The sequence below is a fragment of the Indicator indicator genome, chromosome 14 (genome assembly GCF_027791375.1).
Source record: "Indicator indicator isolate 239-I01 chromosome 14, UM_Iind_1.1, whole genome shotgun sequence".
In the NCBI taxonomy this organism is placed as follows: Eukaryota; Metazoa; Chordata; class Aves; order Piciformes; family Indicatoridae; genus Indicator; species Indicator indicator.
This window is the reverse complement of record NC_072023.1, coordinates 25,643,761-25,670,550: the sequence shown is the minus strand read 5'-3', so window position 1 is coordinate 25,670,550 and position 26,790 is coordinate 25,643,761. Positions and strand designations below refer to the sequence as shown.

Genomic DNA, 26,790 nt, shown 5'->3' with positions numbered 1-26,790 from the left:
CAGTGCTGAGCTCCTGCAGCCTCTTCCTCAGTCCTGACATCTGCAGTGCAAAAAGGACTCTGATGCTCATTCCGTGGGGGCTCTGAGGCACTGCTCCAGAGTACTCAGCAAACAGGATGGAGCTCTCCTGGCACAGGCTGACTGGGACATCAGTGCTTTTCACCATGGGGGCTGTTAGCACAGGTGCCACAGGCAGAAGGTGTCTTTGGTGACCAGATTCAGCCCAACAAACCTCCTAGCAACAAGAGTATTACCACAAGGATGTCTGAGGAGGCTGAGACACTGTGCCATCTGCTCTTCATCTCCACAAAGCTTCATACTCTTCTCATTGTTGTGCTCAAGGTTGTTGCCATATCTCCTGTTCCAGCTGACTTTCTGACAGACACATGGCTGCTACAAAAGGTGTCTTTATTGACCAGCACTGCATGGAGAGCTGTTGCCTCAAGAGGTTCACAGGATCATAGGGTGTTAATGGTTGGAAGGGATCTCTGGAGATCTTCCAGTCCAACTGCCCTGCCAGAGCAGGACCAGAGAATCCAGCACAGCTCACACAGGAACACATCCAGACAGGGCTGGAAAGGCTCCAGAGAAGGAGACTCCACAACCTCTCTGGGCAGCCTGTTCCAGTGCTCTGGGACCCTTACAGGAAAGAAGTTCTTCCTCGTGTTGAGGTGGAACCTCCTGTGCTGTAGTTTCCATCCATTGCCCCATGTCCCATGCCAGGGCACAAGTGAGCAGAGGCTGTCCCTGTCCCTTCCTTCCTGACCCCCAGCCCTCAGCTATTGATAGACATTGATCAGATCCCCTCTCAGTCTTCTCCTCTCCAGACTAAACAGCCCCAGGGCTCTCAGCCTCTCCTCACCAGGCAGTGCTCCAGTCCATTCAGCATCCTTGTAGCCCTCCCTTGGACTCTCTCCAGCAGATCCCTGTCCCTCTGGAACTGGGGAGCCCAGAACTGGATGCAGTATTCCAGGTGTGGCCTCACCAGGGCAGAGTAGAGGGGGAGGAGAACCTCCCTGGATCTGCTGGACACACTCCTCTGAATGCACCCCAGGACCCCATTGGTCTTCTTGGCCACCAGGGCACATTGCTGTCCCATGCAGAACTTGTTGTCCACCAGCACTCCCAGGTCCTTCTCCACAGGGCTGCTCTCCAGCAGATCACCTCCCTACCTGTACTGCTGCAGTTTATTCTTCCTTCCCAGGCTGTCCCATGCCTAGACCATTTTTCTAATGGGCTTTCTCTGATGCTGTGTGCAGTTCCCATTTCCTCTTTTTCCCCCATTTGCCTTGTATTTACCCCACTGTAACACTCCATGTTAGTCTGCTCAGGCATTTGCAGGGCAGGGCCAGCTGTGAGGATTCCTGCTCTCTTTGATAACCTCTCCTCACACACTACTCATACCAGGGTTTTGGTGATATTTGTCCTGTGGATGGTCATGACCTTTGCCAGTATCTTCCTATAACAAGATAATCCCCAGTGACCTGGGGTTCCAGTCAAACCTGCAATTACCAGAGCTGGCAAATCTGCCTCCTCCCTGTGAGTACCACACACAGGAGAAACAAATCACAGTGCCACTTTTTTTATTGCCCTACGGTTTTGCAGATTTAGCTCTAATTTGATGCACTCCCTCAACCCATCTCTCTTGCAGCCTTCAATTCCCACTCCTCCTTATGTGGCTGCTTTCATCCTTTCTCACAGGATTAATTTTCTTTTTTCCCTAGTCAGACCCTGCTGTCTGTTTATCTCTTCCTCATGCTCCAACTGTTCTCCCCCCCGTGGTGGCTGAGCTCTGCAGAAGGAACTGGATGCACACTAATCCCATTAAGGACCCCTCCAGTCACCTGTTTGTTTTTTTTTTTCTGTGCTATTTTCATTTCATCTTTAAATCTCCCTCCTCTGCAACTTCAGATCACGAAGGGGTTAAGTGAGAGATACCAAGTAAATGAGATAAATCCAAATAAAGGGATTTGGATCTCCCAGTTCAGCATGTTGCTGTGGCTCATGGCCTCTTCTATCAGTGGTTCAGGGGGTTCCAAACACAGAACCCATCTGGATTAAACTCTCAGATGCAAATAACAGACAGTGGCCAGAAAGGTCCTGCAAAAGTCACTCTCAAGAACTATTTGTTATGGCTTCTTGCAAAGCAGAGGCAAAATGCTCTCCAAAACCTTGATTCTTCTGTCTTCAGCTCTCATTTTGCATTCTTACAGATCTGTGGCCATTTAGGCTGAGTGCCTCCAAAAAAGAAGCTACAGAGTTGAAGCACAGTGTCTAGAGTGCCCAGCCCCATGGGTGGACATAGACAACACTGGATTTCTATCCATAAACCCTGCACCTTTATTAATCTGGCTGCAAAGCTGTTGTCATTCTTTTTCTTCCCTCTCTGCTCCTGTGGGAGAGAGATGCTCTCTTATCTAGTAACAATGGGGGAGTATTCAAGGCCTCTTTGGCCTGAGTAATTTTTTCCCCCTGTGCAATCTTGGTCTATTTAGGCCTAATTCCAGGGCAAAAAGGGGGAGGCAGTTCAGGTCTGTCCAGCCTGGAACCAGCCTGGCAATGGAGGGGGGAAGAAAGAGCCCTGGGGTTTTTGGTGAACCCCAGGTGGGAAGAAAGGGAAGTGTTGGGCTGTGTGCTGAGTTTAGACTGGGGATTTCTTTGAGCTTTATATGCATTGCTATGCTCACCACCATGCTTTGTAGTTTTTGTAGCATATGAGTTGCTTTTCCATTTAAACTTCCCATGGCTATCCAATCCACTTGTGGGAGCATTATTCTTTTGCCCCTTTTGGAGCAACAGAGCAATCTGTCCTGCTCTAAAGTGGGACAAGACCATGAACTGGTATCATAACTTTCCTGAAGTACTTGGGCAGGGAAGCCTGCCACCCTGGACACCAGCCCTCATTCTGGATCCTGGCAAACACGAAGGAATGAGACCTTGCTGGTCAGTCTTCCTCGCTCCTCTAGAGACAGAGAGGAGCTAGACACAGTGTCTCTAGAGACACCAGCCCTCATTCTGGATCCTGGCAAACATGAAGGAATGAGACCTTGCTGGTCAGTCTTCTTAGCTCCTCTTATCTAAAGAGCAGCTCCAAAGCTCCTCCTTCTCCTCTTTTAAGGCTGAAGAGGAAGCAGGATGCAGCAGAAGCCCAGCCCCATGGTCCCTGGTCCCAGCAGCATGAGGTGAAAGGCAATCAGCTGCTTCTGCTCACATGGGTGACACACTGCACCTTTTGAATGCTGTGAGGTGAAAGATGCTTCTCTGCATTGTCCTTGCCTCCTGATTCCTTCTCTCTGTATATGCCTTCTAGGGTCATGGGTCCCCATACCACACTTTGGCCATTTACTAAGAGCCAGACCTGTGCTGCCTGTTGCCTTCAGGTGCTGGCTGTGGAATTTGCTGTACAGCTGTGTGGTACCCTGCAGGCAGTGTCTCCAGAGTGTCTGTGCTTTTCTGTAGATTTTTAAGGTCAGAAAGAACGATCTCAACCTTCCTGTGTAACCTTTTCACAGACTTAGAAACATCATCTGGAAATTTCAAGCCCACAGCCTCTGTGTGAAGACGTGGGGGTACTGGTTGACAGCAGCTGAACATGAGCCAGCAGTGTGCCCAGGTGGCCAAGAAGAACAATGGCATGCTGGCCTGTATCAGAAATAATGTGGCCAGCAGGAGCAGGGAGGTCATTCTGCCCTGTACTCAACTCTGGTTAGGCCACACCTTGAGTCCTGTGTCCAGTTCTGGGTTCCTCAATTTAAGAAAGACATTGAGATACTTGAAAGTGTCCAGAGAAGGGCAACGAGGCTGGGGAGGGGTCTGGAGCACAGCCCTGTGAGGAGAGACTGAGGGAGCTGGGGGTGTTTAGCCTGGAGAAGAGGAGGCTCAGGGGTGACCTCATTGCTGTCTACAACTACCTGAAGGGAGGTTGTAGCCAGGAGGGGTTTGGTCTCTTCTCCCAGGCAACCAGCACCAGAACAAGAGGACAGAGTCGCAAGCTGTGCCAGGGGAAGTTTAGGCTGGAGGTGAGGAGAAAGTTCTTCACAGGAAGAGTGATCTGCCTTTGGAATGTGCTGCCCAGGGAGGTGGTGGAGTCACCATCCCTGGAGGTGTTCAAAAAAGGACTGGATGTGGCAGTTGAAGCCATGGTTTAGTTAGTCATGAGGTGCTGGGTGATAGGTTGGACTTGATGATCTCTGAGGTCTTTTCCAACCTTGTTGATTCTATGATTCTATGGCAACTTTCAAAAAGACACTCAGTCTGAAGTGAAGACTGCAATGGATGATGAAAGCATCCTGTCCTGAGGTGAGTTATTCCTGTAATTACTTACTTGCTCACCCTGGGCTTTCAGCCTTTTTATCATCCCTTTTAACCTCTATCCCACTTTTCACAGTTTTATTCTATTCTCTGCAATTCCTCGGCCACTTCTATCATCCCTTTTGGGGTGCAGCACCAATCACACAGAATCACTGAGGCTGGAATAGAGCTCTGAGCTCATCCAGCCCAGCCTGTGACCCAACACCACCACATCAACCAGACCATGGCACTGAGTGCCACATCCAAGCTTGCCTTAAACACCTCCAGGGACAGCGACTCCACCACCTCCCTGGGCAGTCCATGCCAGTCTCTAATTCCCCTTGCCATCAGGAAGTGCTTCCTAACATCCAACCTAAACCTGCCCTGGCACAGCTTCAGGCCATGCCCTCTCCTCTTGTCACAAGGTGCCTGGGAGCAGAGCCTGACCCCCACCTGACTACAACTTCCCTTCAGGTACTTGTAGAGTGTGATAAGGTCCCCCCTGAGGCTCCTCTTCTGCAGGCTGAACACCCCCAGCTCCCTCAGCCTCTCCTCATCAGCCTTTCCCTCCAGTCCCTTCCCCAGTCTCATTGCTCTCCTCTGGACCTGCTCCAGCCCCTCAAGATCTTTCTGGCAGTGAGGGCCCAGAGCTGCACACAGTGCTCGAGGTGAGGCCTCACCAGTGCTGAGCACAGGGCAGGATTCCATCCCTGCTCCTGCTGCCCACAGTATTCTTGATCCAAGCCAAGATGCCACTGGCCTCCTGTGCCCCCTGGGCACACAGCTGGCTCATGCTCAGCTGTTGTCACCCAGCACTGCCAGGTCCCTCTCTGCCAGGCTGCTCTCCAGCCACTCATCCCCAGCCTGTAGCCTCAATGGGGTCACTGTGGCCAAAGTGTAGGAGCCTGCCCTTGGCCTTGTTACACCTCATCCCCTCATGCCTCAGCCCATCCACCCCGCCTGGCCAGGGCTCTCTGCAGTGTCTTCCTACCTTCCAGCAGATCCACACTGCCCCCAGCTTGGTGTCATCTGCTGCACTCCATGTCCACAATACCTGCCTTAGTTTTACCTCAGTGCTGTGACAGCCACTTTCCCCTTGTACATCCTTTCCAGACACCTAACCACCCAGCTTGGCTTTGCTTTTTGTATTTAATGAGCTATTTGTAAAGGTGCAAAAGATTGATTGGGAGATACTCTAATAACTGGGTTAGCTCAGTCACACAATTAAGCTGGTCAACAGGTCACTGCAGTCATTTGCAATCTTTCCACTGCCATAGCTGTGGTTATTTATAGTTCATGATTCTCGTGGCAATAATGAGCTTAGATTGCAGTGTGCAGGTTGCTGCTTGCTGCTATTCATCAAGTTCATCTCTTGGGCTCCTTTGATTCATTGGTCTCCAGTCACAGATGAGGGCATGGAAATCTCAACCAAACTATGCCCAGACAGGGCTGTGAATGAATAACCACTCACATTAGGAGGTGATCTGTTAAAACAGGGAGTCCTATTTTTCATGCAGTTTTTGCTTCCTGCTGTTCCTTTCCCCCTCCTCTCCTTTCTCCTGTGTGAGGCTCCAGCCATGGCTTGGAGGACAAGTGCTCCAGCAAGACCTGTGCTAGGTGCTGTCCAGGCACCAGCCCTGCCTGGCCTCCTCCTCCTGTGCAAAGCACCAAGCAGCAGCACAGCACAGGACTGCCGGTGCATGCAGGACCCCACCACATCCCCCATGCTCCTGGGACAACTCTCCAGCATCCTGCCGTGTGCCAAGGAGGCCCCACCGAACAGAGATCAAACATCAGGGGTACTTTTGGGGAGCAGTGGATGTGACCCCTTTAAAGCAGGCACGGCCTGACCTCTGGCTGGAGAAGCTGAGACCCGTCTTCAGGAATCAGAGTAATCCCGGGTGATTTTATCCCACTCCATTTCCCTAAATCTGTGGCTGCTGCTGCTTGGCGAGAGGATTAAGGGGCTGCCAGGGGATTACGTAGCTGCTGCAGCGCCCAGCACGGAGGTCCCTCCCGGCGTGACCGCTCCTCGGGGCACGGAGACGCACAGCACCCCTGGGTGTCCCCCGGCCAGAGGGCCTGCTGGGTTTTTGGCTGCTCACCCTCCGTCGGAGACCACTGACGGCGCCTGGCAGCAGAAGCAGCTTTGCTGGGGCCGAAGCAGCCGGGGTTACCCCGGGGCTCAGCCCCGCGGCGGCACGGCAGCCAGCCCAGCACCATGGCGGGGGCCGTGTGGGATCCTCGCCGGGGCAGCAGGAAGGGCAGGGGAGCCTCGCACCCCACCGGCTGGTGCCCTTGCTGATGGTTGGCACGTGGAGGATGGGGCCTTGGGCCGTCCTGTGGATGATGCTCTGCCTCTTCTGCCTCCCGCCCTCTGCCAGGGCCCAGACGAAGATCCCGCTGGAGACGTAAGTGTTTGCCTCGCCCTGGTGCGGAGCTGGCGATGCCATGGACATGGGCGAGGGGGGGGGAGTGCCTCCCAGAGCGGGGCAGGCACTGCAGGGGCAGGTACATCGCATCAGGGGAGGGGGCATTTCCTTACCACGGTGATGATGGCTTCTGGGAGAGGACAGAGCTGTGGGAGCCACCAATTCATCCCCCAGGTCTAGCTCAGATGCAATGTCTCATTTTGCTGGTCCGTGGAGCGGAGCAATGCTGCTCACCCGCTGTAGCTAAGCACTTGGACATCTATTAATGCTCTGCTTAATGCAGTGGGCAGCAGGGGGCAAAACCAGTGTCAGGACGTGTTCATAAACCTCACTGCTGAGGCAGCTTGTGGAGGCTCAGCAATGAAGGTAGACGTAAGCAGCCCCACTTCAGCCGAGCGCCCCCGGCAGAGGTTGCTGGTTTGCAGCCTGCCACAGGCACCTTGGGGGTGCAAAGCACTTGTCAGAATCTGACCACAGGAGGCACAGGTGCAGGATGTTTGACTGAAGATGCACCTCTTCAACACATGAGATCCACGTCATGCAGTGCAAGGTTTGCATCTCCAAAGCTGTGAGCGCTTGCATTGGTCTGGTGCACAGATGGCTGAAAGATGCCTTCACGTGCACATAAGCAGCCTGGGTAACACACTGGGGTGGGTTGAAATCACCCCCAGCTAATTTGGAGAACTCCCCCACCCCCCCCAATAAAATCACTCAGACCAGCTCAGTTTGGGGTGAAAGCCAATGAAGCTCTATTTACAAACAAACTACCCTCTAGAAATATGAAATGAAAAGAATATGTACAAAATATACAATAGATGTACTATATATAGATATGCACAAACAACATAGAAATGCCTCAGACCTTCCTGGATGGACCATCCACCTCCTTCCCTTCTCCCTCCCTCCTTCCCATTACCTCACACAGTAGTCAAAACAGAGATCCCCTGGCGAGGCCACAGAATAGAGAGAGAGGTTGCAAGCAGAAGCAACAGAAGAAAAGAGAGAGGGCAAGAACTGTTTATGCCTCTGCTCTATATCCCATTAGCAAGCCAAGGAATTCTATAGACCTTAGCATTATTTTCCTTTTGTATCCAATGGTAATTTATTTTACTGTCAGTCTTTTTGCAGTCAGGGACTAGGCTAAAGTTCCCCTTCAAACTATAACACACACACATGTTTACTCATGGGTGGATGTCAGGGGATGCTGGTGAGGCAAGGCTAAAGAAAGGAAAGAGGCCATGGCACCTTTTCTTGATTGCTCCTTCTCCACTTGACGACTTAGGGCATCAGAGTCCTTCCCAGAGCTCTGCAGCGCAGGGATGAAAACCTGAGCTGAGATATGAACCGTGAGCAGCCACCTTTTGTGCATGTGCTGCATTTGGGCCCAAGTGCTCCTGCACAGGCAGGCAATCTTGGTGCACCTTGGTGGATGCAGGTTTGCAGGGCACCTGTGCCCCTGTGTATGTTGGGGTGCACTTGCTGGTGCCCCTGTGTGTGTTGTGCAGTTGGTTTTGCCTCTGTGTGTGTTGGTGTACACTTGTTGGTGTCTGTGTGTGTTGGTGTGCACTTGTTGGTGTGCACCAGCAGCTCCTCCTGCACGCTGTCTGCTGGGAAGCTCCTAGCCAGCAGTGCAGCCCTCCTGGGCAGCCCCCAGCAGGCTAACAGCTCTCAGCAAAGCCACTTTCTAAAACCTTCACCTTGTTAAGCTGATTCAGGCAAGTTTAATCCTTTAAAGATTAAAAATGTCACTGCTGCACTTGGTAAAAGTCGTTATGGGGCAGCTTCTCTGGAGCTGGGATGGGGCCGTCTGCAAAGGGCAGGGAGGGATCTGCAGAAGGAGAACACTGCCATCCAGTTTCAGGAGGAGATATGCCCAGGAAACTGTCCAAAGGCAACCCAAGCCCCTTACTGAGATTAAGAAAATGCTTTAGATTAAAAAATTGCCATGAAGACCCTTGCAGATGTGCTCAGCAATACAGCCCACGTGATTGCTACTCAATCTATTGATCAGTGACCTGGGTGAGGGCACAGAGGGCACTGTCAGCAAGTTTGCTGATGGCACCAAACTGGGAGGAGTGGCTGACACAGGAGGGTTGTGCTGCCATTCAGCCAGGCCTGGACAGGCTGAGAGCTGGGCAGGGAGAAATGGAATGGAATTCAACAAGGGCAAGGGGAGAGTCTTGCACCTGGGAAAGAACAACTCCATGGAGCAGCAGAGGTTGGGGACTGAGCTGCTGGAGAGCAGTGAAGGGGAAAAGGACCTGGGGGCCCTGGTTGATGGAAGGTTGACCATGAGCCAGCAATGTGCTCTGGTGGCCAATATTAGAAGGGCTGTGGTTAGTAGGTCCAGAGAGGTTCTCCTCCCCCTCTTCTCTGCCCTGGTGAGACCACATCTGGAATATTGTGTCCAGTTCTGGGCCCCTCAGTTCAAGAAGGACCTCAAGGAACTGCTTGAAAGAGTCCAGCGAAGAGCCACAAAGATACTGAAGGGAGTGGAACATATTCCTTATGAGGAGAGCTTGAGGGAGCTGAGGGCTCTGCAGCTTGGAGAGGAGGAGCCTGAGAGGTGACCTCATTGCTGTTGATAAAGATGTGCAGGGTGAGTGCCCAGAGGCTGGAGCCAGGCTCTGCTGGGTGATGCCCAATGCCAGCACAAGGGGCAGTGGTGGAAGTTGAGGTATAGGAAGTTCCATGGAAACATGAGGAAAATTTTTTTCCCTGTGAGGGTGACAGAACCCTGGAACAGGCTGCCCAGGGGGATTGTGGAGTCTTCTTCTCTGGAGATATTCCAAACCCTCCTGGATGTGTTCCTGTGTGACCTGCTCTAGGTGCTCCTGCTCTGGCAGGGGGTTGTACTGGATGAGCTTTGGAGGTCCCTTCCAGCCCCTCACATTCTGTGACTCTGTGATTACCAAGTCTTGTGCTGACTTTATCCAGGGCAGAGTCTCATGAAACTTGGCCACCAGGGTCATTCTTGGCTGCACTGTCAAAGCCTTCCTCAGCAAAATGCTTTTGCTTTCTGTTTTGCAAAAAGGGTGCAGAGGTTACACAGAGTAAAATCCAACTCATTTCAAACCATGAAAAATAAAAATGGACCTTTTGTGCCCAGGGAAAACACTTCATGGAAATACCTTTTGGCCTTGAAATCTGTCACATTCAGAAGCCAGCCTGTCCTCTCTGCTGGTTTTGCCGCTGAACACAAGTAACAGGGCTTATAGGCAGGAGATCTCTGACCAAATCCTTTCCTGATATGTTTGGTTGTAATGTGCCAGCCCTTTACTGCTGAGAAAAGGCTCCCACTTTGCACATTCTTCATGTACAAGAATGACAAATAAACAACAGGAAAAGAGCTTTTCTCCCCTGACACTGACACCAGCCCAATCCACGGTGTTTCAAATCCCCTGATGAGTTGAACTACAACACAGAAGTTGCCCTTTTCAAATGGAATTTCCATAGAAGGACACATTAGGCAGGGGACAAAAGGGAGAAAATCAGCAGAGAAAGGACCTGCTCCATAGATCACTCAGGGATGTTCTGTGGACAGGAAACCAGAGCCTTTTAAGCAGCAGCTTGGTTAAATTGTAGTGACCCAAGAGGCCTGTGCTGCTCCCCTGGCTGTGCCTGGCTTTGTGGCACCATGCTGGGTTTGGCACCAGTGTCTCATTGAGACACTGCAACAGGTTGCCCTGTGGAAGCCTCATCCCTGGAGGTTTTTGCAGCCAGGCTGGATGTGGCTGTGAGCAACCTGCTGTAGTGTGAGGTGTCCCTGGCCATGGCAGGGGGGTTGGAACTGGATGATCCTTGAGGTCCCTTCCAACCCTGACAATTCTATGATTCGTTTACAAATCTTTGCAAAGCTCACTCAGCTTTAACTCCAGCAGTGCAAAAGTCTACTCAGCTACCAGCAATGCCTCTAAGGTGCAAGTTCAGGTTGGAAACCACCTCCTCTTTCCTCCTGGACACTTCAGCTGCTCATGGCATGGTCAGGAGTACCTGCAGCTGTGAGAACGGTGAGGATCTGGGGCTGGTTGCTCAGCCTTTTCTTCCTTGGGTACTGGAGACATCAGGAAAAAAAAAACTGATGTGGCTTTTTTGGTCAACGCTAAGAATTCTATGAGTCTATGATTTGGAGCATACAGAGGGCTTGTGCTCTGAACTGCCCCTCTTCACTGACTGGAAAGGAGCATAGTGAGACAGTGGGTGCCCCTTAGCTACCAAGTAGGTGTTCATTTTTAACCCTTCAGTGTGATCTTGCACCAGCTGAATGCTTCTTCCACCCCCACCCCCCCACCCCCCCCCCCCCCGCTTTTGGATCTATGTGAACTCAGGAGCAGATGCATCTTGATGGTGAAGGCAGCCTTAAAAAGCCATGTCAGGTTGATCTTCATCTCTCCCACCAGCATTTCCTGATGTCTCCAGTACCCAAGGAAGCAAAGGCTGAGCAACCAGCCCCAAATCCTCACCATCCTTATAGTAAAGAACTTCTTCCTAATGTCTAATATAAATCTCCTCTCCTCTAGCTTGGATCCATTCCCTCCAGTCCTATCACTCCCTGACACCCTAAAAAGTCCCTCCCCAGCTTTCTGTAGCCCCCTTCAGATACTGCAAGGTCACAAGAAGGTCACCTTGGAGCCTTCTGTTCTCCAAACCGAACAGCCCCAACCCTCTCAGTCTGTCCTCATAGCAGAGCAGCTCCAGCCCTCTGATCATCCATCTCTAGACACCTTCCAGCACCTCCAGATCTTTCCTGTAACAGTGGCTCAGGAACTGGACACAGTACTCCAGGTGTGGTCTCAGCAGAGTGGAGCAGAGGGGGAGAATCCCCTCCCTGGCCCTGCTGGCCACACTTCTCTTGCTGCAGCCCAGGCTCTGCTTGGCTCTCTGGGCTGCAATTGCTCACTGCTGGCTCCTGTTGAGCTTCTCATCCCCCAGCACCCCCAAGGCCTTTTCTTCAGGGCTGCTCTCAAGTCAGTCCCTGCCCAGCCTATATCAGTGCCTGGGATTGCCCTGACCCAGCTGTAGGACCCTGCACCTGGTCTTGTTGAACCTCATGAGGTTGGCTTGGGCCCAGCTCTGCAGCCTTCTCCCATAGCTTCCTACCTGCCTCACTTTGCAAGAGGACAGCCTAAGCAGGCTTCCCTAGGCTAAATTTAGCTGTTGTGATTATTCCACCATTGCTGTGCTGGCTTTGCTCCAGAGTTCACCTTTATGTTTGCCATATTATTCTGCCACAAGAGTGGTGCAGCTGCCCTGGGAGATCTAGCCCTGAGGTTAAAGTTTACTTAGGGCTGGAAGAGGATCTCCTCTCCTATGAGGACAGACTGAGAGAGTTGGGGTTGTGCAGTCTGGAGAAGAGAAGGCTCCAAGGAGACCTTCTTGTGGCCTTCCAGTATCTGAAGGGGGCTACAAGAAAGCTGGGGAGGGACTTTTGAGGGTGTCAGGGAGTGATAGGACTGGGGAGAATGGATCCAAGCTAGAGGAGGGTAGATGTAGATTAGACATTGGGAAGAAGTTCTTCCCCATGAGGGTGGTGAGACACTGGAACAGGTTGCCCAGGGAGGTGGTGGAAGCCTCATCCCTGGAGGTTTTTGCAGCCAGGCTGGATGTGGCTGTGAGCAACCTGCTGTAGTGTGAGGTGTCCCTGGCCATGGCAGGGGGGTTGGAACTGGATGATCCTTGAGATCCCTTCCAGCCCTGACAATTCTGTGATGCTGTGAAATCTACTTGAAGCTATAGGTAAAGACTCTGCAGCCTGTAAAGTAGTAGTACATTCCGGTAAGGGTGGAAGGCCATTTATTCCATTAAATAAATCTCTCCTAAGTGAATCTTTGTTGGAGGAACTGCATGTAGGTGGAACTGCCTAATGTGAATCATCTAACAGATTTCTGCTGAAGTGCTCTGTCAATTACCAGACCCATCTATTTTGATTTGGGTGGCTCAGTGCACAAGCTGCTCTCCAACATCCTTATGTTCTCCCTGTGGTATTGCTAGCATCAATTATTTCCAGGCTGGCATAAGTGGGAGCTGTGTTTTACAGCCATGAGGTGTATAACCTACTCTGGCATCATCAAGCCATAGCAGCTCCACTGAGAGCAGTGAATCTGGCTGGCTGCTTAGTCTCTGCCCCACGCAGCTCCAGGAGCTGAATCCAAGTGGTGAATCTTGAAAGTGTCTTTCAGGTCTGACACTTTATTTATCTTCAGCAGTCTCGACAGTAGATGTCTAGCCCTTCCCTCCAGGCTGTGTCTGCAATCAGGGAAGACAAACAGGTGTCTGCAGAGAGCTATTTATTTCACTTCACTAACAACAGAGGAGACCAGGTGATATCTAGGACAACTTTTCTACCTCCAAAGTTAGGCAAGACAAATTCCACCCTGCATCAAAATGTAGTGACTGAGACTAGCGGAACTTGGTGTTTGTCCTTGGTGATCAAGGCCCTGTGCAAACTGTCCATGAGCAGTACTTGCTTCCTGCCTCACTGCTTCTTTGTCTGAGAAGGAAGCATTGTCATTGTCACCACAGTGGCTTAAAGAAACACAAGGGAGTTCATACTCCAGAAGGTTGAGTTTTCCCTGACTAAAGAAGTAAGCAGCTCTGGTGAATTCGAATTACTCACACCAGTTGTCCTTTTTGTCCTCTTTTTAGGGTGAAGTCTTGGGCAGATGCATTCAGTGTGGAGCTGTACTCCATTGTGACTAAGTATTCAGGCTCTCTCCTGCTGCAGAAGGTAGGCAAAAGCTGTGAAGTCTCCCTTGGCTTCACATCATCTACCCATGTGGCCACCCAAGGTTTTGCTTGGGGTGGAAGAAAGCAAAACCCACAGGTCTCCAGCTGACTTTGGAAGCTAGGAGGGCTCACAGCCATGAGCACAGAGTGATGCTCTGTGGCCATCCTCTATGAACTGGAGGAGGAGGGGCAGCTAATGCCTTTCCCGCTTTCTTTAGCCATGGTCAAACACCAATTGTTCTATTGTCAAAAAATCCTTTGTAACACTACTCCTCATGTTGATCATTTCATGCCCTTCCATACTGACCCTTTACCCCTCCCTTCCTAAGTGCTTATCAACCCCTCTCCTCCTACTCATCTCTCACCTGCTCACTGTCACCTCATTGTCCCTTCCTGCTGCTCTCCAGCTGCCACTCTTCTTTCCTTCTGCTTCCTTATGTGTCTTCTTCCAGTCACTCATCAGTTCTTTGAATTGTGCCTTTAAATTTCTGTTTGGGACAGGGTCTCTGAGGCAGGTCCCCTAGAAGCTGTGATCTTCCAGAGGTGCAGATCTCTGCTTGGCTTGACCACCAAACAACATTCACTTTGACACTGAGCACTCTACCAGCACCAGAAGGTGCAGCTCCTGTGTCTGCAGAGAAATGGTGCCATTGGCAGCTGGAGAGAAGTTGCCTCCTTGCCTTGATTCCTGAGCTCAGAAGTGAATGGCTGCTCCTCTTTCAGGCTTGGTGACCTCTGCAGCAGGGCTGTATGGATCAGCACCTCCCAGCTGCTGCTCAAGGGGGCCTGGTGGGTGCTGAATGTATCCCCTCTTGGTTGCAGCCACTGCTCTGAGGGCAGCTGCTGGATGCATGCAGAGTGCAGGATTCCTTAGCTGATCAATTCCCTAACTGCCTTGAGCAAAACAATCACATCCCATGTGAGCCAGGAACAACAGCCTCACCTTGGCACCCTTGGACTGGAACATGCTGCAGGAGCCACCTCCCTGGCATGCTGGCATCTCTCATTGGGAAAAGATTTGAGCTTATAGATGTGGTTGGGTTTCACTGGTTAGGTGATTGGTAACAGAGTATGGAAATAGCCACTCTGAGCAATAGGTACTGGGGTTAGGCACTTAGGAATGGCTTGGGGGGGTTAGGGCTTTGCTAGGGACCTCTGCTTCTGTTAGTTTGCTACTGCTGGCTAGGGCTTTGGTGCAGGGATGCTGCTAGAGATATGCTCCAGACTTCTGTTAGCTGCTTCCTCTGTTAAGGGCTTCTGGGACTTCTGTTAAGGACACTCAGACTCTGTAATGCTGGGGAATCTACAACACAGTAATAACGGACATCTGGGAGGACTTCTGAGATCCTCTGCTCTCTGCATGTCTGGAATCTCATTGCTATACAGCATTGGGGTCTGTGCCTTCGTTTGTCACCCAATGGCCCCTGAATCAGGGGAGGAACATCACCTCTCCACCTCACATGGCCATCCAGTTCTCATCTTTACTGTCTCTGATGTCTCTTAGACCTTCTCTGTGTCTAATTTTTCTCCTTGTATCAGTAATAACACCCACATCCCCATGCAAAAAACAGCTCTGGGTATCATTTGCCTTGCCTTGCTGCTGAGCCCTCTGTTTGCCCGTCCTCATAGTGCTTCTTTCTCTTTGGGGTAAGGGAGCATCCCTGTGGTGGTTTTGAGGCTCAGGTGCCTTTGAGATAACCAGAAAGAAAAGATAAAAAGTCACAGGGGGAGGCACAGGTCTTCCCAGGATATTGTAATATGTTATTCTATTCCATTTCCTGATGTTTCCTTTGTTTCAGGGAACACACAACTGATATCTCCTCCCTTCTCTCTCCTCTCTCCTCCTTGAGAAGAGCTCACACCTCTTATCTCATGCAGTGCTACAAGCTGGGGACAGAGTGGCTGGAGAGCAGCCAGGCAGAGAGGGACCTGGGGGTAGTGGTCAACAGCTGCTGAACATGAGCCAGCAGCGTGCCCAGGTGGCCAAGAAGGCCAATGGCATCCTGGCCTGGATCAGGAATAGTGTGGCCAGCAGGAGCAGGGAAGTCATTCTGCGCTGTGCTCTGCACTGCTCAGGCCACACCTTGAGTCCTGTGTCCAGTTCTGGGCCCCTCAGTTTAGGAAAGATGTTGAATTGCTGGAGCATGTCCAGAGAAGGGCACCAAGACTGGGGAGGGGTCTGGAGCACAGCACTGTGAGGAGAGGCTGAGGGAGCTGGGGGTGTTTAGCCTGGAGAAGAGGAGGCTCAGGGCAGACCTCATTGCTGTCTACAACTACCTGAAGGGAGGTTGTGGCCAGGTGGGGGTTGGGCTCTTCTCCCAGGCAACCAGCAGTAGAACGAGGGGACACAGTCTCAGCTGTGCAGGGGGCTGTTTAGGCTTGATCTTAGAAGGAAGTTCTTCACAGACAGGGATTGGCCGTTGGAATGTGCTGCCCAGGGAGGTGGTAGAGTCACCATCCTTGGAGGTGTTTAAGGAAAGCCTGAATGAGGCATTTAGTGCCATGGTCTGGTTGATTAGTTAGGGTTGGGTGATCAGTTGGACTGGATGATGTTGGAGGTCTCTTCCAACCTGGTTGGTTCTGTGGTTCTGTGATTCTGTGGTTTGTGTTGGGGGAGACAGCTTTGGCCAGCAGGGGAATCTGATCTATGCTACAAGTCCTGGTGAAGCCTGGGAGGGCTGAGGAGGTGGGGCTGCAGTTCTGGCCTGCTGTCAGTCCTGATGAGGCAGGGTAGAGAGGGGGTCTCTGGAAGGTTTTTGGCCTGGTAGACTCAGCCTGGTTTGTGAATGCATTCATTCTACCCAAATGCCTTTCTTGTGTATAATTGTAAATAGAATTTCCATTTAAACTTCCAATCCAGTCATGCAGCATTGAAATTTTTTACTCCCTGAAAAGCAGGAAAATCTCTTTTCATGTCCTCTGGTCCTGAGGAGCTCATGGCTCAAAACCAGGTCAATCTCCCCCAGCATTGCCTTTGCCCGGCTTGGATAAGAAAGGCCTTCAGCATCCACTACCATCAGTGACACTGATTGTCAGATCTTCTGAGAAGCAAGGAGCCACCATGCCATGAAAAACTGTCAGCACTGAGACAGCAACTTCATGCACTCAGCAGGAGGCAGCTGAGATGGGATATAGCTGCAGCTGTGATGGGATATAGCTGCAGCTGTGATGGGATATAGCTGCAGTTGTGATGGGATATAGCTACAGCTGTGATGGGATATAGCTGCAGTTGTGATGGGATATAGCTGCAGTTGTGATGGGATATAGCTGCAGTTGTGATGGGATATAGCTACAGCTGTGATGGGATATAGCTGCAGTTGTGATGGGATATAGCTGCAGCTGTGATGGGATATAGCTGCAGTTGTGATGGGATATAGCTGGAGCTGTGATGGGGTATAGCTGCAGTTGTGATGGGATGTAGCTACAGCTGTGATGGGATATAGCTGCAGCTGTGATGGGATATAGCTGCAGTTGTGATGGGATATAGCTGGAGCTGTGATGGGATATAGCTGCAGTTGTGATGGGATATGGCTACAGCTGTGATGGGTTATAGCTGCAGCTGTGATGGGATATAGCTACAGCTGTGATGGGTTATAGCTGCAGCTGGATTGGTGATGCTAACAAATGACAAGACCAGAGGGCATGGCCTGAAGCTGCACCAGGGAAGGTTTAGGTTGGATGTTAGGAAGCACTTCCTGATGGAGGTGAATTAAGACCCTGGAATGGACACTCCTCCACCCAGGGAGGTGGTGGAGTTGCCATCCCTGGAGGTGTTTAAGGCAAGACTGGATGTGGCACTCAGTGCCATGGTCTGGTTGGTGTGGTGGTGTTAGGTCATAAGCTGGACCTGATGCTCTCAGAGCTCTATTCCAGCCTCAGGAATTCTGTGACTCTGTGAAAATGCTCATTCTACCATGGGGTACCCAAGCAAAAATTGCCAGAGGCATTGTGATATGCTAAAATATTTCTGGTGGGTGCTGGAGCTCCAGTGGGCAGGAGATACTGGTTGGGGTTATTTGGTAGTTGGGTATCTGATGTGCTGTAGGTGTGCTCCAACACAGCCAACTTGCACAGCTTCTGTGGCTGTTTCTAAGAAATTAAGAGAGTTCAGCAGGGCTCAAAAGTTGTTGGAAGTAGGGAGATCAGTGCCTAGGTTGAAAACCCCAGCACTGTGGAAGTAACAGTGGAGTCCAAGGATGGCAGATGTGGCACTGAGGGGGTTGTTAAGGCAGCTGTGTTGTGTTGTCCCTCTAGAGGTGTTGCATCAGATCATTTCACCTTCCTCTGCACACGTTGTGTTTTGTCCCTAGGGATGATGTTCCCTTTGGGATGGGGTTTATGTGAGACCTGTAGATGCTTGTAGAGTACTCCTGAAAATTACAATCATGGTGACCAAATCATAGAATCATAGAATTAACTGTTAGGGTTGGAAGGGACCTCAAGGATCATCCAGTTCCAACCCTCCTGCCATGGCCAGGGACACCTCACACTACAGCAGGTTGCTCACAGCCACATCCAGCCTGGCTGCAAAAACCTCCAGGGATGAGGCTTCCACCACCTCCCTGGGCAACCTTGAAAAACAAATTCACAACTGTGTCAGCTTTTGGTTTAATTGGTGACAACATTAATAGATGAGGGGCCAGCAACTGATGTCATTGACCTGGACCTGAGCAAAGCCTTCCACACTGTCCCACACCACATCCTGCTCTCCAAACTGGTGACACATGGGTTTGATAGGTGGACCATGAGATGGCTTGATGGCTGCACCCAAAGAGTGGCTGTCAATGGCTCGATGTTCCAGTGGAGGCCAGGGACAAGTGGAGTCCCTCAGGGCTCAGTCCTGGGACCAGGCTTGTTCAACATCTTCGTTGGTGCCATGGACAGAGGCATTGAGTGCACCCTCAGCAGGTTTGCTGATGACACCAAGCTGTGTGGTGCAGCAGACAGGCTGGAGGGAAGGGATCCATCCAGAGGCACCTGGACAGGCTGGAGAGGTGGGCACAAGCCAACCTCAGGAGGTTCAACAAGACCAAGGGCAGGGTCCTGCATCTGTGTGGAGGCAATCCCAAGCACAAATCCAGCTGGGCAGGGACTGGGTGGAGAGCAGCCCTGAGGAGAGGGACTTGGGGGTGCTGGGGGATGAGAAGCTCAACAGGAGCCAGCAGTGAGCACTTGCAGCCCAGAGAGCCAAGCAGAGCCTGGGCTGCAGCAAGAGAAGTGTGGCCAGCAGGGCAAGGGAGGTGATTCTCCTCCTCTGTTCCACTCTGCTGAGACCTCACCTGGAGTACTGCATCCAGTTCTGGAGCCTCTGTTACAAGAGGGATATGGAGGTGCTGGAAGGTGTCCAGAGAAGGGCCACCAGGATGATCAGAGGGCTGGAGCTCCTTTCCTGTGAGGACAGACTGAAAGAGTTGGGGCTGTTCAGTCTGGAGAAGAGAAGGCTCTGAGGTGACCTTCTTGTGGCCTTCCAGTATCTGAAGGGGGCTACAGAAAGCTGGGGAGGGACTTTGTAGGGTATCAGGGAGTGATAGGACTGGGAAGGATGGATCCAAGCTAGAGGAGGGGAGATTCAGACTGAACATAAGGAAGAATTTCTTCCCCATGAGAGTGGTAAGACCCTGGAATGGGTTGTCCAGGGAGGTGGTTGAGGCTCCATCCCTGGAGGTGTTTAAGGCCAGGCTGGATGAGGCTCTGGCCAGCCTGCTGTAGTGTGAGGTGTCCCTGCCCATGGCAGGGGGGTTGAAACTGGATGATCCTTGAGGTCCCTTCCAACCCTGACTGATTCTATGATTCTATGATTCTAATTCACTGGAATAAGAGAAACCTAATTTCTGATGGAAAAGGCTGGATGTGACCAAGCCCAGCCTAGAGTTCAAAGCCAGGAGAGTCAAGGCAGAGCTGTATTTCCCTGTGCTGGAACTGCCTTTGTCCTTGGAGAGGGGTAGGTGTCTGGTTTGCTCTTGCGTGTTTTGGGGCCTGGGTGCAGCACAGACCAATTGTGCATTGCAGAGCCTCTGGACACCCCCAAGAGGGGCACAGTGGCACTGATGACTCAGAGAGAAAAGGTCCTTCAGTGAGTCACTGTTTCCACTTCCAGCAGTGTGTACAGAGGAGCTGGATCCAGCCTTTCTCTGCTAACACTCCAGCAGAGTCATCTCCTAAATGCATGTCCTGCTCTGCCCTAACATTACTGAAGGAGTTTAAACAGCTCAGGTTTACCTTTCAGCCCTTAGGTCCCGTTTCTGGAGCTTTTTCATTTCCCCTTATTTCCCTGGGACTAGGGAGAGAAGCAAGGATGAGCTAACACCCACTTCTCCAGCCCTCCTCTCAGCCTCCGCTTCCCCATTTCTTTGGCAAGAACTGGGTCAGACACCTTCTCACCAACCAACATCTCAGAGCAAGAACCATCCTGGAGGGCTCCCTCTGTCCCTGACACTGACAGAGCTGCAGGACAGATTCAGGAGGACACAGACAGATCCTTTACTAATAGGCAACATTTTCACCTCCCTTAGATGCACCTGGGCAGACTCCACATAGGAGTCGTATAGGGAAGGAAGAATAAACTGCAGCAGTACAGGTAGGGAGGTGATCTGCTGGAGAGCAGCCCTGTGGAGAAGGACCTGGGAGTGCTGGTGGACAACAAGTTCTGCATGGGACAGCAATGTGCCCTGGTGGCCAAGAAGGCCAATGGGATCCTGGGGTGCATTCAGAGGAGTGTGTCCAGCAGATCCAGGGAGGTTCTCCTCCCCTTCTGCTCTGCCCTGGTGAGGCCACACCTGCAATATCACATCCAGTTCTGGGCTCCCCAGTTCCAGAGGGACAGGGATCTGCTGCAGAGAGTCCAAGGGAGGGCTCCAAGGATGCTGAAGGGACTGGAGCACTGCCTGGGGAGGAGAGGCTGAGAGCCCTGGGGCTGTTTAGTCTGGAGAGGAGAAGACTGAGAGGGGATCTGATCAATGTCTCTCAATAGCTGAGGGCTGGGGGTCAGGAAGGAAGGGACAGGGACAGCCTCTGCTCACTTGTGCCCTGGGATAGGACAAGGGGCAATGGATGGAAACTGCAGCACAGGAGGTTCCACCTCAGCATGAGGAGGAACTTCTTTACTGTGAGGGTCCCAGAACACTGGAAGAGGCTGCCCAGAGAGGTTGTGGAGTCTCCTTCTCTGGAGCCTTTCCATCCCTGTCTGGATGTGTTCCTGTGTGAGCTGTGCTGGATTCTATAGTCCTGTTCTGGCAGGGGGCTTGGACTGGAAGATCTCCAGAGGTCCCTTTCAACCCCTAACATCCTGTGAGCTGTGATGCAGCTTTATGTAGCTCATGACACTGGTGCAAGATGTGGGCAAACCAGACCTGGGGAGCTAAATGCACTGAAGCCTGGAAATGCAAACACGTGTGCTCCCCAGGCACTCTTCTCTTTTTGGAGTATTGCCTCTTTTTCACATGATATGATTCTCTGTGTGCATGAGCATGTGCAGACCAGCAGGAGGATGAGGAGCACAGTGCTGAGGTGCAGATGATTCACCCCGGGTGCTTGTTGAAGTCAATGGGCATTTTGCCTTTGAGGAAATACAAAGAGACAGCAGCACCTTCCATGTTTTGCTTCATTTCTCCCTTGTGCCTGACAGACTCTGAGCAAGTAGCTTATTGTTGCTTTGAGCACCATCAGTTATCAGTTAGAGACTGTTCTGCATGTGAACCTTTTTAATATTCAGCATAAACTTCCTTCTGTGGCTTTGAGTTGATTTGGTTTTCTTGAGTTTTTATTTTGTTGTTGTTGTGGGGTTCTTTGTTTGTTTGTTCATTTATCCCAGAATAACCCAAATGCTCTGTTTCTTACTTCTCTTTGTTGGTCCCAGAGACCTGATGAACCAGCAGACATCTCTTGCATCTAGCAAGGGAGATTCTCACCCTGAATGAGAGAGCATTCAGAAAGGCCCCAGGTGGTTCTCTGTCCCAAGCTGCCAGGATATCATTAAATTAAACCTCCCAGAGACAACAAAAGCTGAAGAGTAGCTTTGGTTTGATGGCTTGGCCATTGTTCAGCAGAGGATAAGATAAACTTGCGTGCTTAAACCTGGCTCAAAATGCTGCCTGGGGTCTAAGACAGATGAAGGCAATAGAGCTGGAGTAGAGGCAATGTGAAAAGCTGAGTAGAGGAAAGTGTGTCGGTGTGAGCTGAAATTCCCCCCCCACCGACAATAACCAGGCTAGCTCAGTCTGGAAGCAAATGAAAAGCTGTATTTACAAGCAGAGTCTAAAATCTACAATGAAATGCAATGAATATGTACAAATATACAAAATTCACAACATTCACAAATATATACAATCAACAGAAAAAGCACAACCGATCTCCCTTTGCTTCCCCCCAAGGGGACCCTCCCAAAGGGGCCTCTCTCTCCCAGGAGCTTCCCCCCCAGACCCCCCTGGACAGAGAAGCAGAGTTAGTTAAGCAGAAAGTTGTTAACTTTGCTGCCAAGGTCAGTACGTGTTATCTTCAGCCAGAAGAGAAGAAGAAACAGCAGCCAGACAGCCCAACAACTGCCCCCACTGCCGAACGCAGAGTGTGCAGAATGCCTACTTTGTTTTGGGTAATAGTTCTTAAACATTTCTATCTATCCAATGGAAGTGTTTAGAACAATCAGTATTTTGCTTTCTTACACCCAATAGTGACTTATTTACATTCTTTCACTTTCTCTGTTCTGAACTTTGCAAGGAAAAATTAAAAAGACAGTTTCAAACCACCACAGAAGGGCAGTAACATCTCCCAGAGCTAAGGAACACAAAGTTTGAACCTATGGTATATCAGGTTTGTGCCACAGTCCTGCTGCTGCAGTTGGCCAGGTAGCAACCAAAGTCCTGGGGCCACTGATGTCAGCCATGCCAGAAGGCTAAAACAGGTTCTCAGGTTCTCAGGTTCTCAGCATCTCAGGGCTTGCTCTGAGTGAAAGAAACACCACCAGCAAGCCCCAAACTTAGCTTTCCTTATACTGTGTTAATCACAGAATGAATGAGGCTGGAATAGAGCTCTGAGTTCATCCAGCCCAGCCTGTGACCCAACACCACCACATCAACCAGACCATGGCACTGAGTGCCACATCCAAGCTTGCCTTAAACACCTCCAGGGACAGCGACTCCACCACCTCCCTGGGCAGTCCATGCCAGTCTCTAATTCCCCTTGCCATCAGGAAGTGCTTCCTAACATCCAACCTAAACCTGCCCTGGCACAGCTTCAGGCCATGCCCTCTCCTCTTGTCACAAGGTGCCTGGGAGCAGAGCCTGACCCCCACCTGACTACAACTTCCCTTCAGGTACTTGTAGAGTGTGATAAGGTCCCCCCTGAGGCTCCTCTTCTGCAGGCTGAACACCCCCAGCTCCCTCAGCCTCTCCTCATCAGCCTTTCCCTCCAGTCCCTTCCCCAGTCTCATTGCTCTCCTCTGGACTTGCTCAGCACCTCAAGATCTTTTCTGAAGTGAGGGACCCAGAACTGAGATTCTGATGATTACTGAGAATCACTTCCTGATTTCCTTCTGTATCTGAAGTGCTGCTTGCCCTCACCAGGGGACAGGGCTGAGAAGGGGCAGCAAGGCTTGGCTCCATCAGTTACTGGCAATGACATGTCATTACTAGAAAGCACTGCAAAAAGCTCCATGGCAAAGAACAGAGGAATTAGAGAAGTTCAGTCAAGACATTTTCTTGGGTGAAAATGAAAGGAATGCCTTTCACACTCTTGATATAGTTTCACTAGCAGTGAGTAATGTACCGCTGTGTGCTTCAATGGGCTAAACTTCTCCGAGGTGAGAACAAGAAAATACATTTAGTAACGTATCTCTGTTCAGAGATGAAGCTTAGAGTGCTGAATCTTGGCTATTCCACTGTTAAATCACCACCTCCACCACTGCCAAAGGAGAGTCTTAACCAGCTGCTTCTGCTGTTTTAAGAGAATGTTGATTCCTGGGGATTGGAAGAATATTAAAAGACTTTTCCTGTTAGATCCTTTTTGGCCCTGTGTTTTAACACCAGATCCTTCCATCCAGTTCTCCCCAGCCTGCAGCTGATTTTTTGGCCTCTAAATCACAATGATCTGATAACCTGAACCCTAACTCAGGTTGTACAGGCTGGCTACAAACATCTCTATTGGCATTTGCTGCACACCTTCAGCCGTGGTGTCTGGTACCAGTGCTGAAATCACTGCTGCTCCACTGCCTGCCTTTGGGAAGCCCTGCAGTGAATATTGGAGTGGGAGGAATACAGATACAAAGTGGTTTGCTAGATCATTGGCAGGAGAAAAGCTCAAGGGAGATCTGAGCTCAAACAACAGCTAACAAACTTTGCAGAAATTGGGGTTTCTTGGTTGGTTGTGGGGTTTTGGGTTGGGTTAGGTTGGGTTTTTTGGTTGTTTGTTTGAGGTTGTTTGTTTGTTTGTTTATTTGGCTTTGGTGGGGTTTTTTTGTCTTCCCAGCTCTGGCTATTTCCTGGGGCTGGGATCATAGAACGGTAGAATGATAGAATGATAGAATCATAGAATCATAGAATCATGGAATGGTCTGGATTGGAAGGGACCTCCAAAGCTCATCCAGTCTGACCTCCCCCCAGTCAGCAGGGACATCCCCAACTAGATCAGGGTGCTCAGAGCCCTCTCAAGCCTCACCTTGAATATCTCCACGGATGGGGCCCCAAGCACCTCCCTGGGCAACCTCTTCCAGTGCTCCACCTATCTTGTTCCTACCATCCAATCTAAATCTGCTCTTCTCTAGTTTGAAGCCATTGCCTCTCATCCTGTCCCTGCAGGCCTTTGCAAACAGTCTCTCTCTATCCTTCTTGTAGCCCCCTTCAGGTATTGGAAGGTTGCTATTAGGTCTGCCTGGAGCCTTCTCTTCTGCAGGCTGAACACCGCCAGCTCCCTCAGCCTGTCCTCATAGCAGAGCTGCTCCAACCCCCTGATCGTTTTCTTAGCCCTCCTCTGGACCTGCTCCATCAGGGTCCAGATGTGTGACTCGTGCTAATTGCTCACCACTACTTTTACCCTATTCACAGCTACTTGTCAATGTGTCAAAAGCCTATTAAAACGTAATTGTGAGGACAAGAGTCCTGGTTTGGGTTTTTTTTTACCTCAAGATGTGACCCAAGGTAACTGCTGGCAGTCACTTTGTGCAGCCCGTGCCTGCCCGTGCTGCTGTGGTCCCCCCCCCCCCCCCCCCCCTTTCCTTGCTTTCCCAGGAGAGATTACCCTCCCCCCCCCGAGGAGGACCTGATTAGTGCCTAGCCTGGCAGAGATCATTTCCCTCCCGACAAAACCATGACATGGAGCTAAATGGGACAGGCACCAGCTGGGATGTGTGCTGCCGTGGTGCTGTCATCAGCCAGGGACCTCAGTGGAGGGGCTGCTGTTTGCACATCCTTCTCTTGGCAGCAGGCTATGCTAACCTTCATGCTCGGCCCGACCTCCTCCTCCTCCCCCCGCCCACCGCAGCTCCCCGGCCGCAGCAGAGGGGATGATGGGCTGGCGGTTTTAATCCGGTAAACCCCTTGCTGTTAATCACGGCAGACAGAGCAAGCAGCCTTCCTACCCTGCCTGCTGCAGGCTGGCTGCTGCTGCTGCTATTTCTGTCTGACGTCCTCAGCCTGCCCCGTCCTCAAGGCAGTTTTTATTCTGCCTGTGCTCAGCTGCCCTCCTTGAACAAAAGCAGCTTCACTGCTCACCATAAAGAGGTGCAAAGTTCTCTACTCCCTCCTTTCTCCTCCCCTGCCATCCCCTTCCCTTTTCACTACCTCATTTTGTACTGCTGCAAGAAGTCCAGCCCTGGCTGATTGCTGCTGTGGTGCTAACAGAACATGAGGATGGAGGGGATGTGTGTGCACTGTACAGAGACACCATGATGAGGGACCAGGGAGCAGCCCTGAGGAAAGGACTTGGGAGTGCTGATGGATGAGAAGCTGGACATGAGCAGGCAGTGTGAGCTTGCAGCACAGAAGGCCAAGGGCAGCCTGGACTGCATCCAAAGCAGCATGGCCACAGATGGAGAGGGGATCCTGTCCCTCTGCTCTGGTCTGGGGAGACCTCACCTGCAGTGCTGTGTACAGCTAAGAGCCCTCAACACAGGAAGGACATGGACCCATTGGAGCAGATCCAGAGGAGGCCATGAAAATGCTCAGGGGTTTGAGCAGCTCTGCTACAGGACAGGCTGAGGGAGCTGGGGGTGTTCAGTCTGCAGAAGAGAAGGCTCCAGGGAGACCTAATAGCAACCTTCCAGTACCTGAAGTCCAAGAAGGGTGGAGAGAGACTGTTTGCAAAGGCCTGCAGGGACAAGACCAGGGGCAATGGCTTCAAACTAGAGCAGAGCAGATTGAGACTGGATGTTAGGAATAAGTTCTGCACCATGAGGGTGGTGGAACACTGGAACAGGTTGCCCAGGATGGTGCTTGGGGCCACATCCCTGGAGATATTGAAGGACAGGGCTCTGGGCAACCTGATCCAGTTGAGGATGTCCCTGCTGACTGCAGAGAATAGAATAGAATAGAATAGAATCAAGAAGGTTGGAAGAGACCTCAAGGATCATCGAGTCCAACCTGTCACCCTACACCTCATGCCTATCTAAACCATGGCACCAAGTGCCACGTCCAATCCCCACTTGAACACCTCCAGGGATGGTGACTCCACCACCTCCCTGGGCAGCCCATTCCAATGGCCAACCACTCTCTCTGTGAAGAACTTTCTCCTCACCTCCAGCCTAAACCTCCCCTGGTGCAGCTTGAGACTGTGTCCTCTTGTTCTGGTGCTGGTTGCCTGGGAGAAGAGCCCAACCCCCACCTGGCTACAAACTCCCTTCAGGTAGTTGTAGACAGCAATGAGGTCACCCCTGAGCCTTCTCTTCTCCAGGCTAAACAGTCCCAGCTCCCTCAGCCTCTCCTCATAGGGCTTGTGCTCAAGGCCTCTCCCCAGCCTCGTTGCCCTTCTCTGGACATGCTCCAGCAATTCAACATCTTTCCAAAACTGAGGGGCCCAGAACTGGACACAGGACTCAAGGTGTGGCCTAACCAGTGCTGTGTACAGGGGTACAATGACCTCCCTGCTCCTGCTGGCCACACTATTCCTGATGCAGGCCAGGATGCCATTGGCTCTCTTGGCCACCTGGGCACACTGCTGGCTCATGTTCAGCTGCTGTCAACCAGTACCCCCAGGTCCCTTTCCACCTGGCTGCTCTCCAGCCACTCTGACCCCAGCCTGTAGCTCTGCATGGGGTTGTTGTGGCCAAAGTGCAGCACCCAGCACTTGGATTTGTTGAATGCCATCCTGTTGGACTCTGCCCATCTGTCCAGCCTGTCAAGGTCCCTCTGCAGAGCCC

At 51.4% G+C, this 26,790-nt stretch overlaps 1 protein-coding gene across 1 annotated transcript in view; it reads left to right on the top strand.

Moving 5' to 3' along the window:
- Positions 1–6,594: 6,594 nt before the first annotated feature.
- CACNA2D4 (calcium voltage-gated channel auxiliary subunit alpha2delta 4) overlaps positions 6,595–26,790 on the top strand; it is a 205,158-nt gene continuing 184,962 nt past the window's right edge. Inside the window, exons 1-2 of the mRNA XM_054386414.1 lie at positions 6,595–6,701; positions 13,368–13,449. Coding sequence (XP_054242389.1) covers positions 6,595–6,701; positions 13,368–13,449 — 189 coding nt within the window. The remainder of the gene's footprint in view (positions 6,702–13,367; positions 13,450–26,790) is intronic.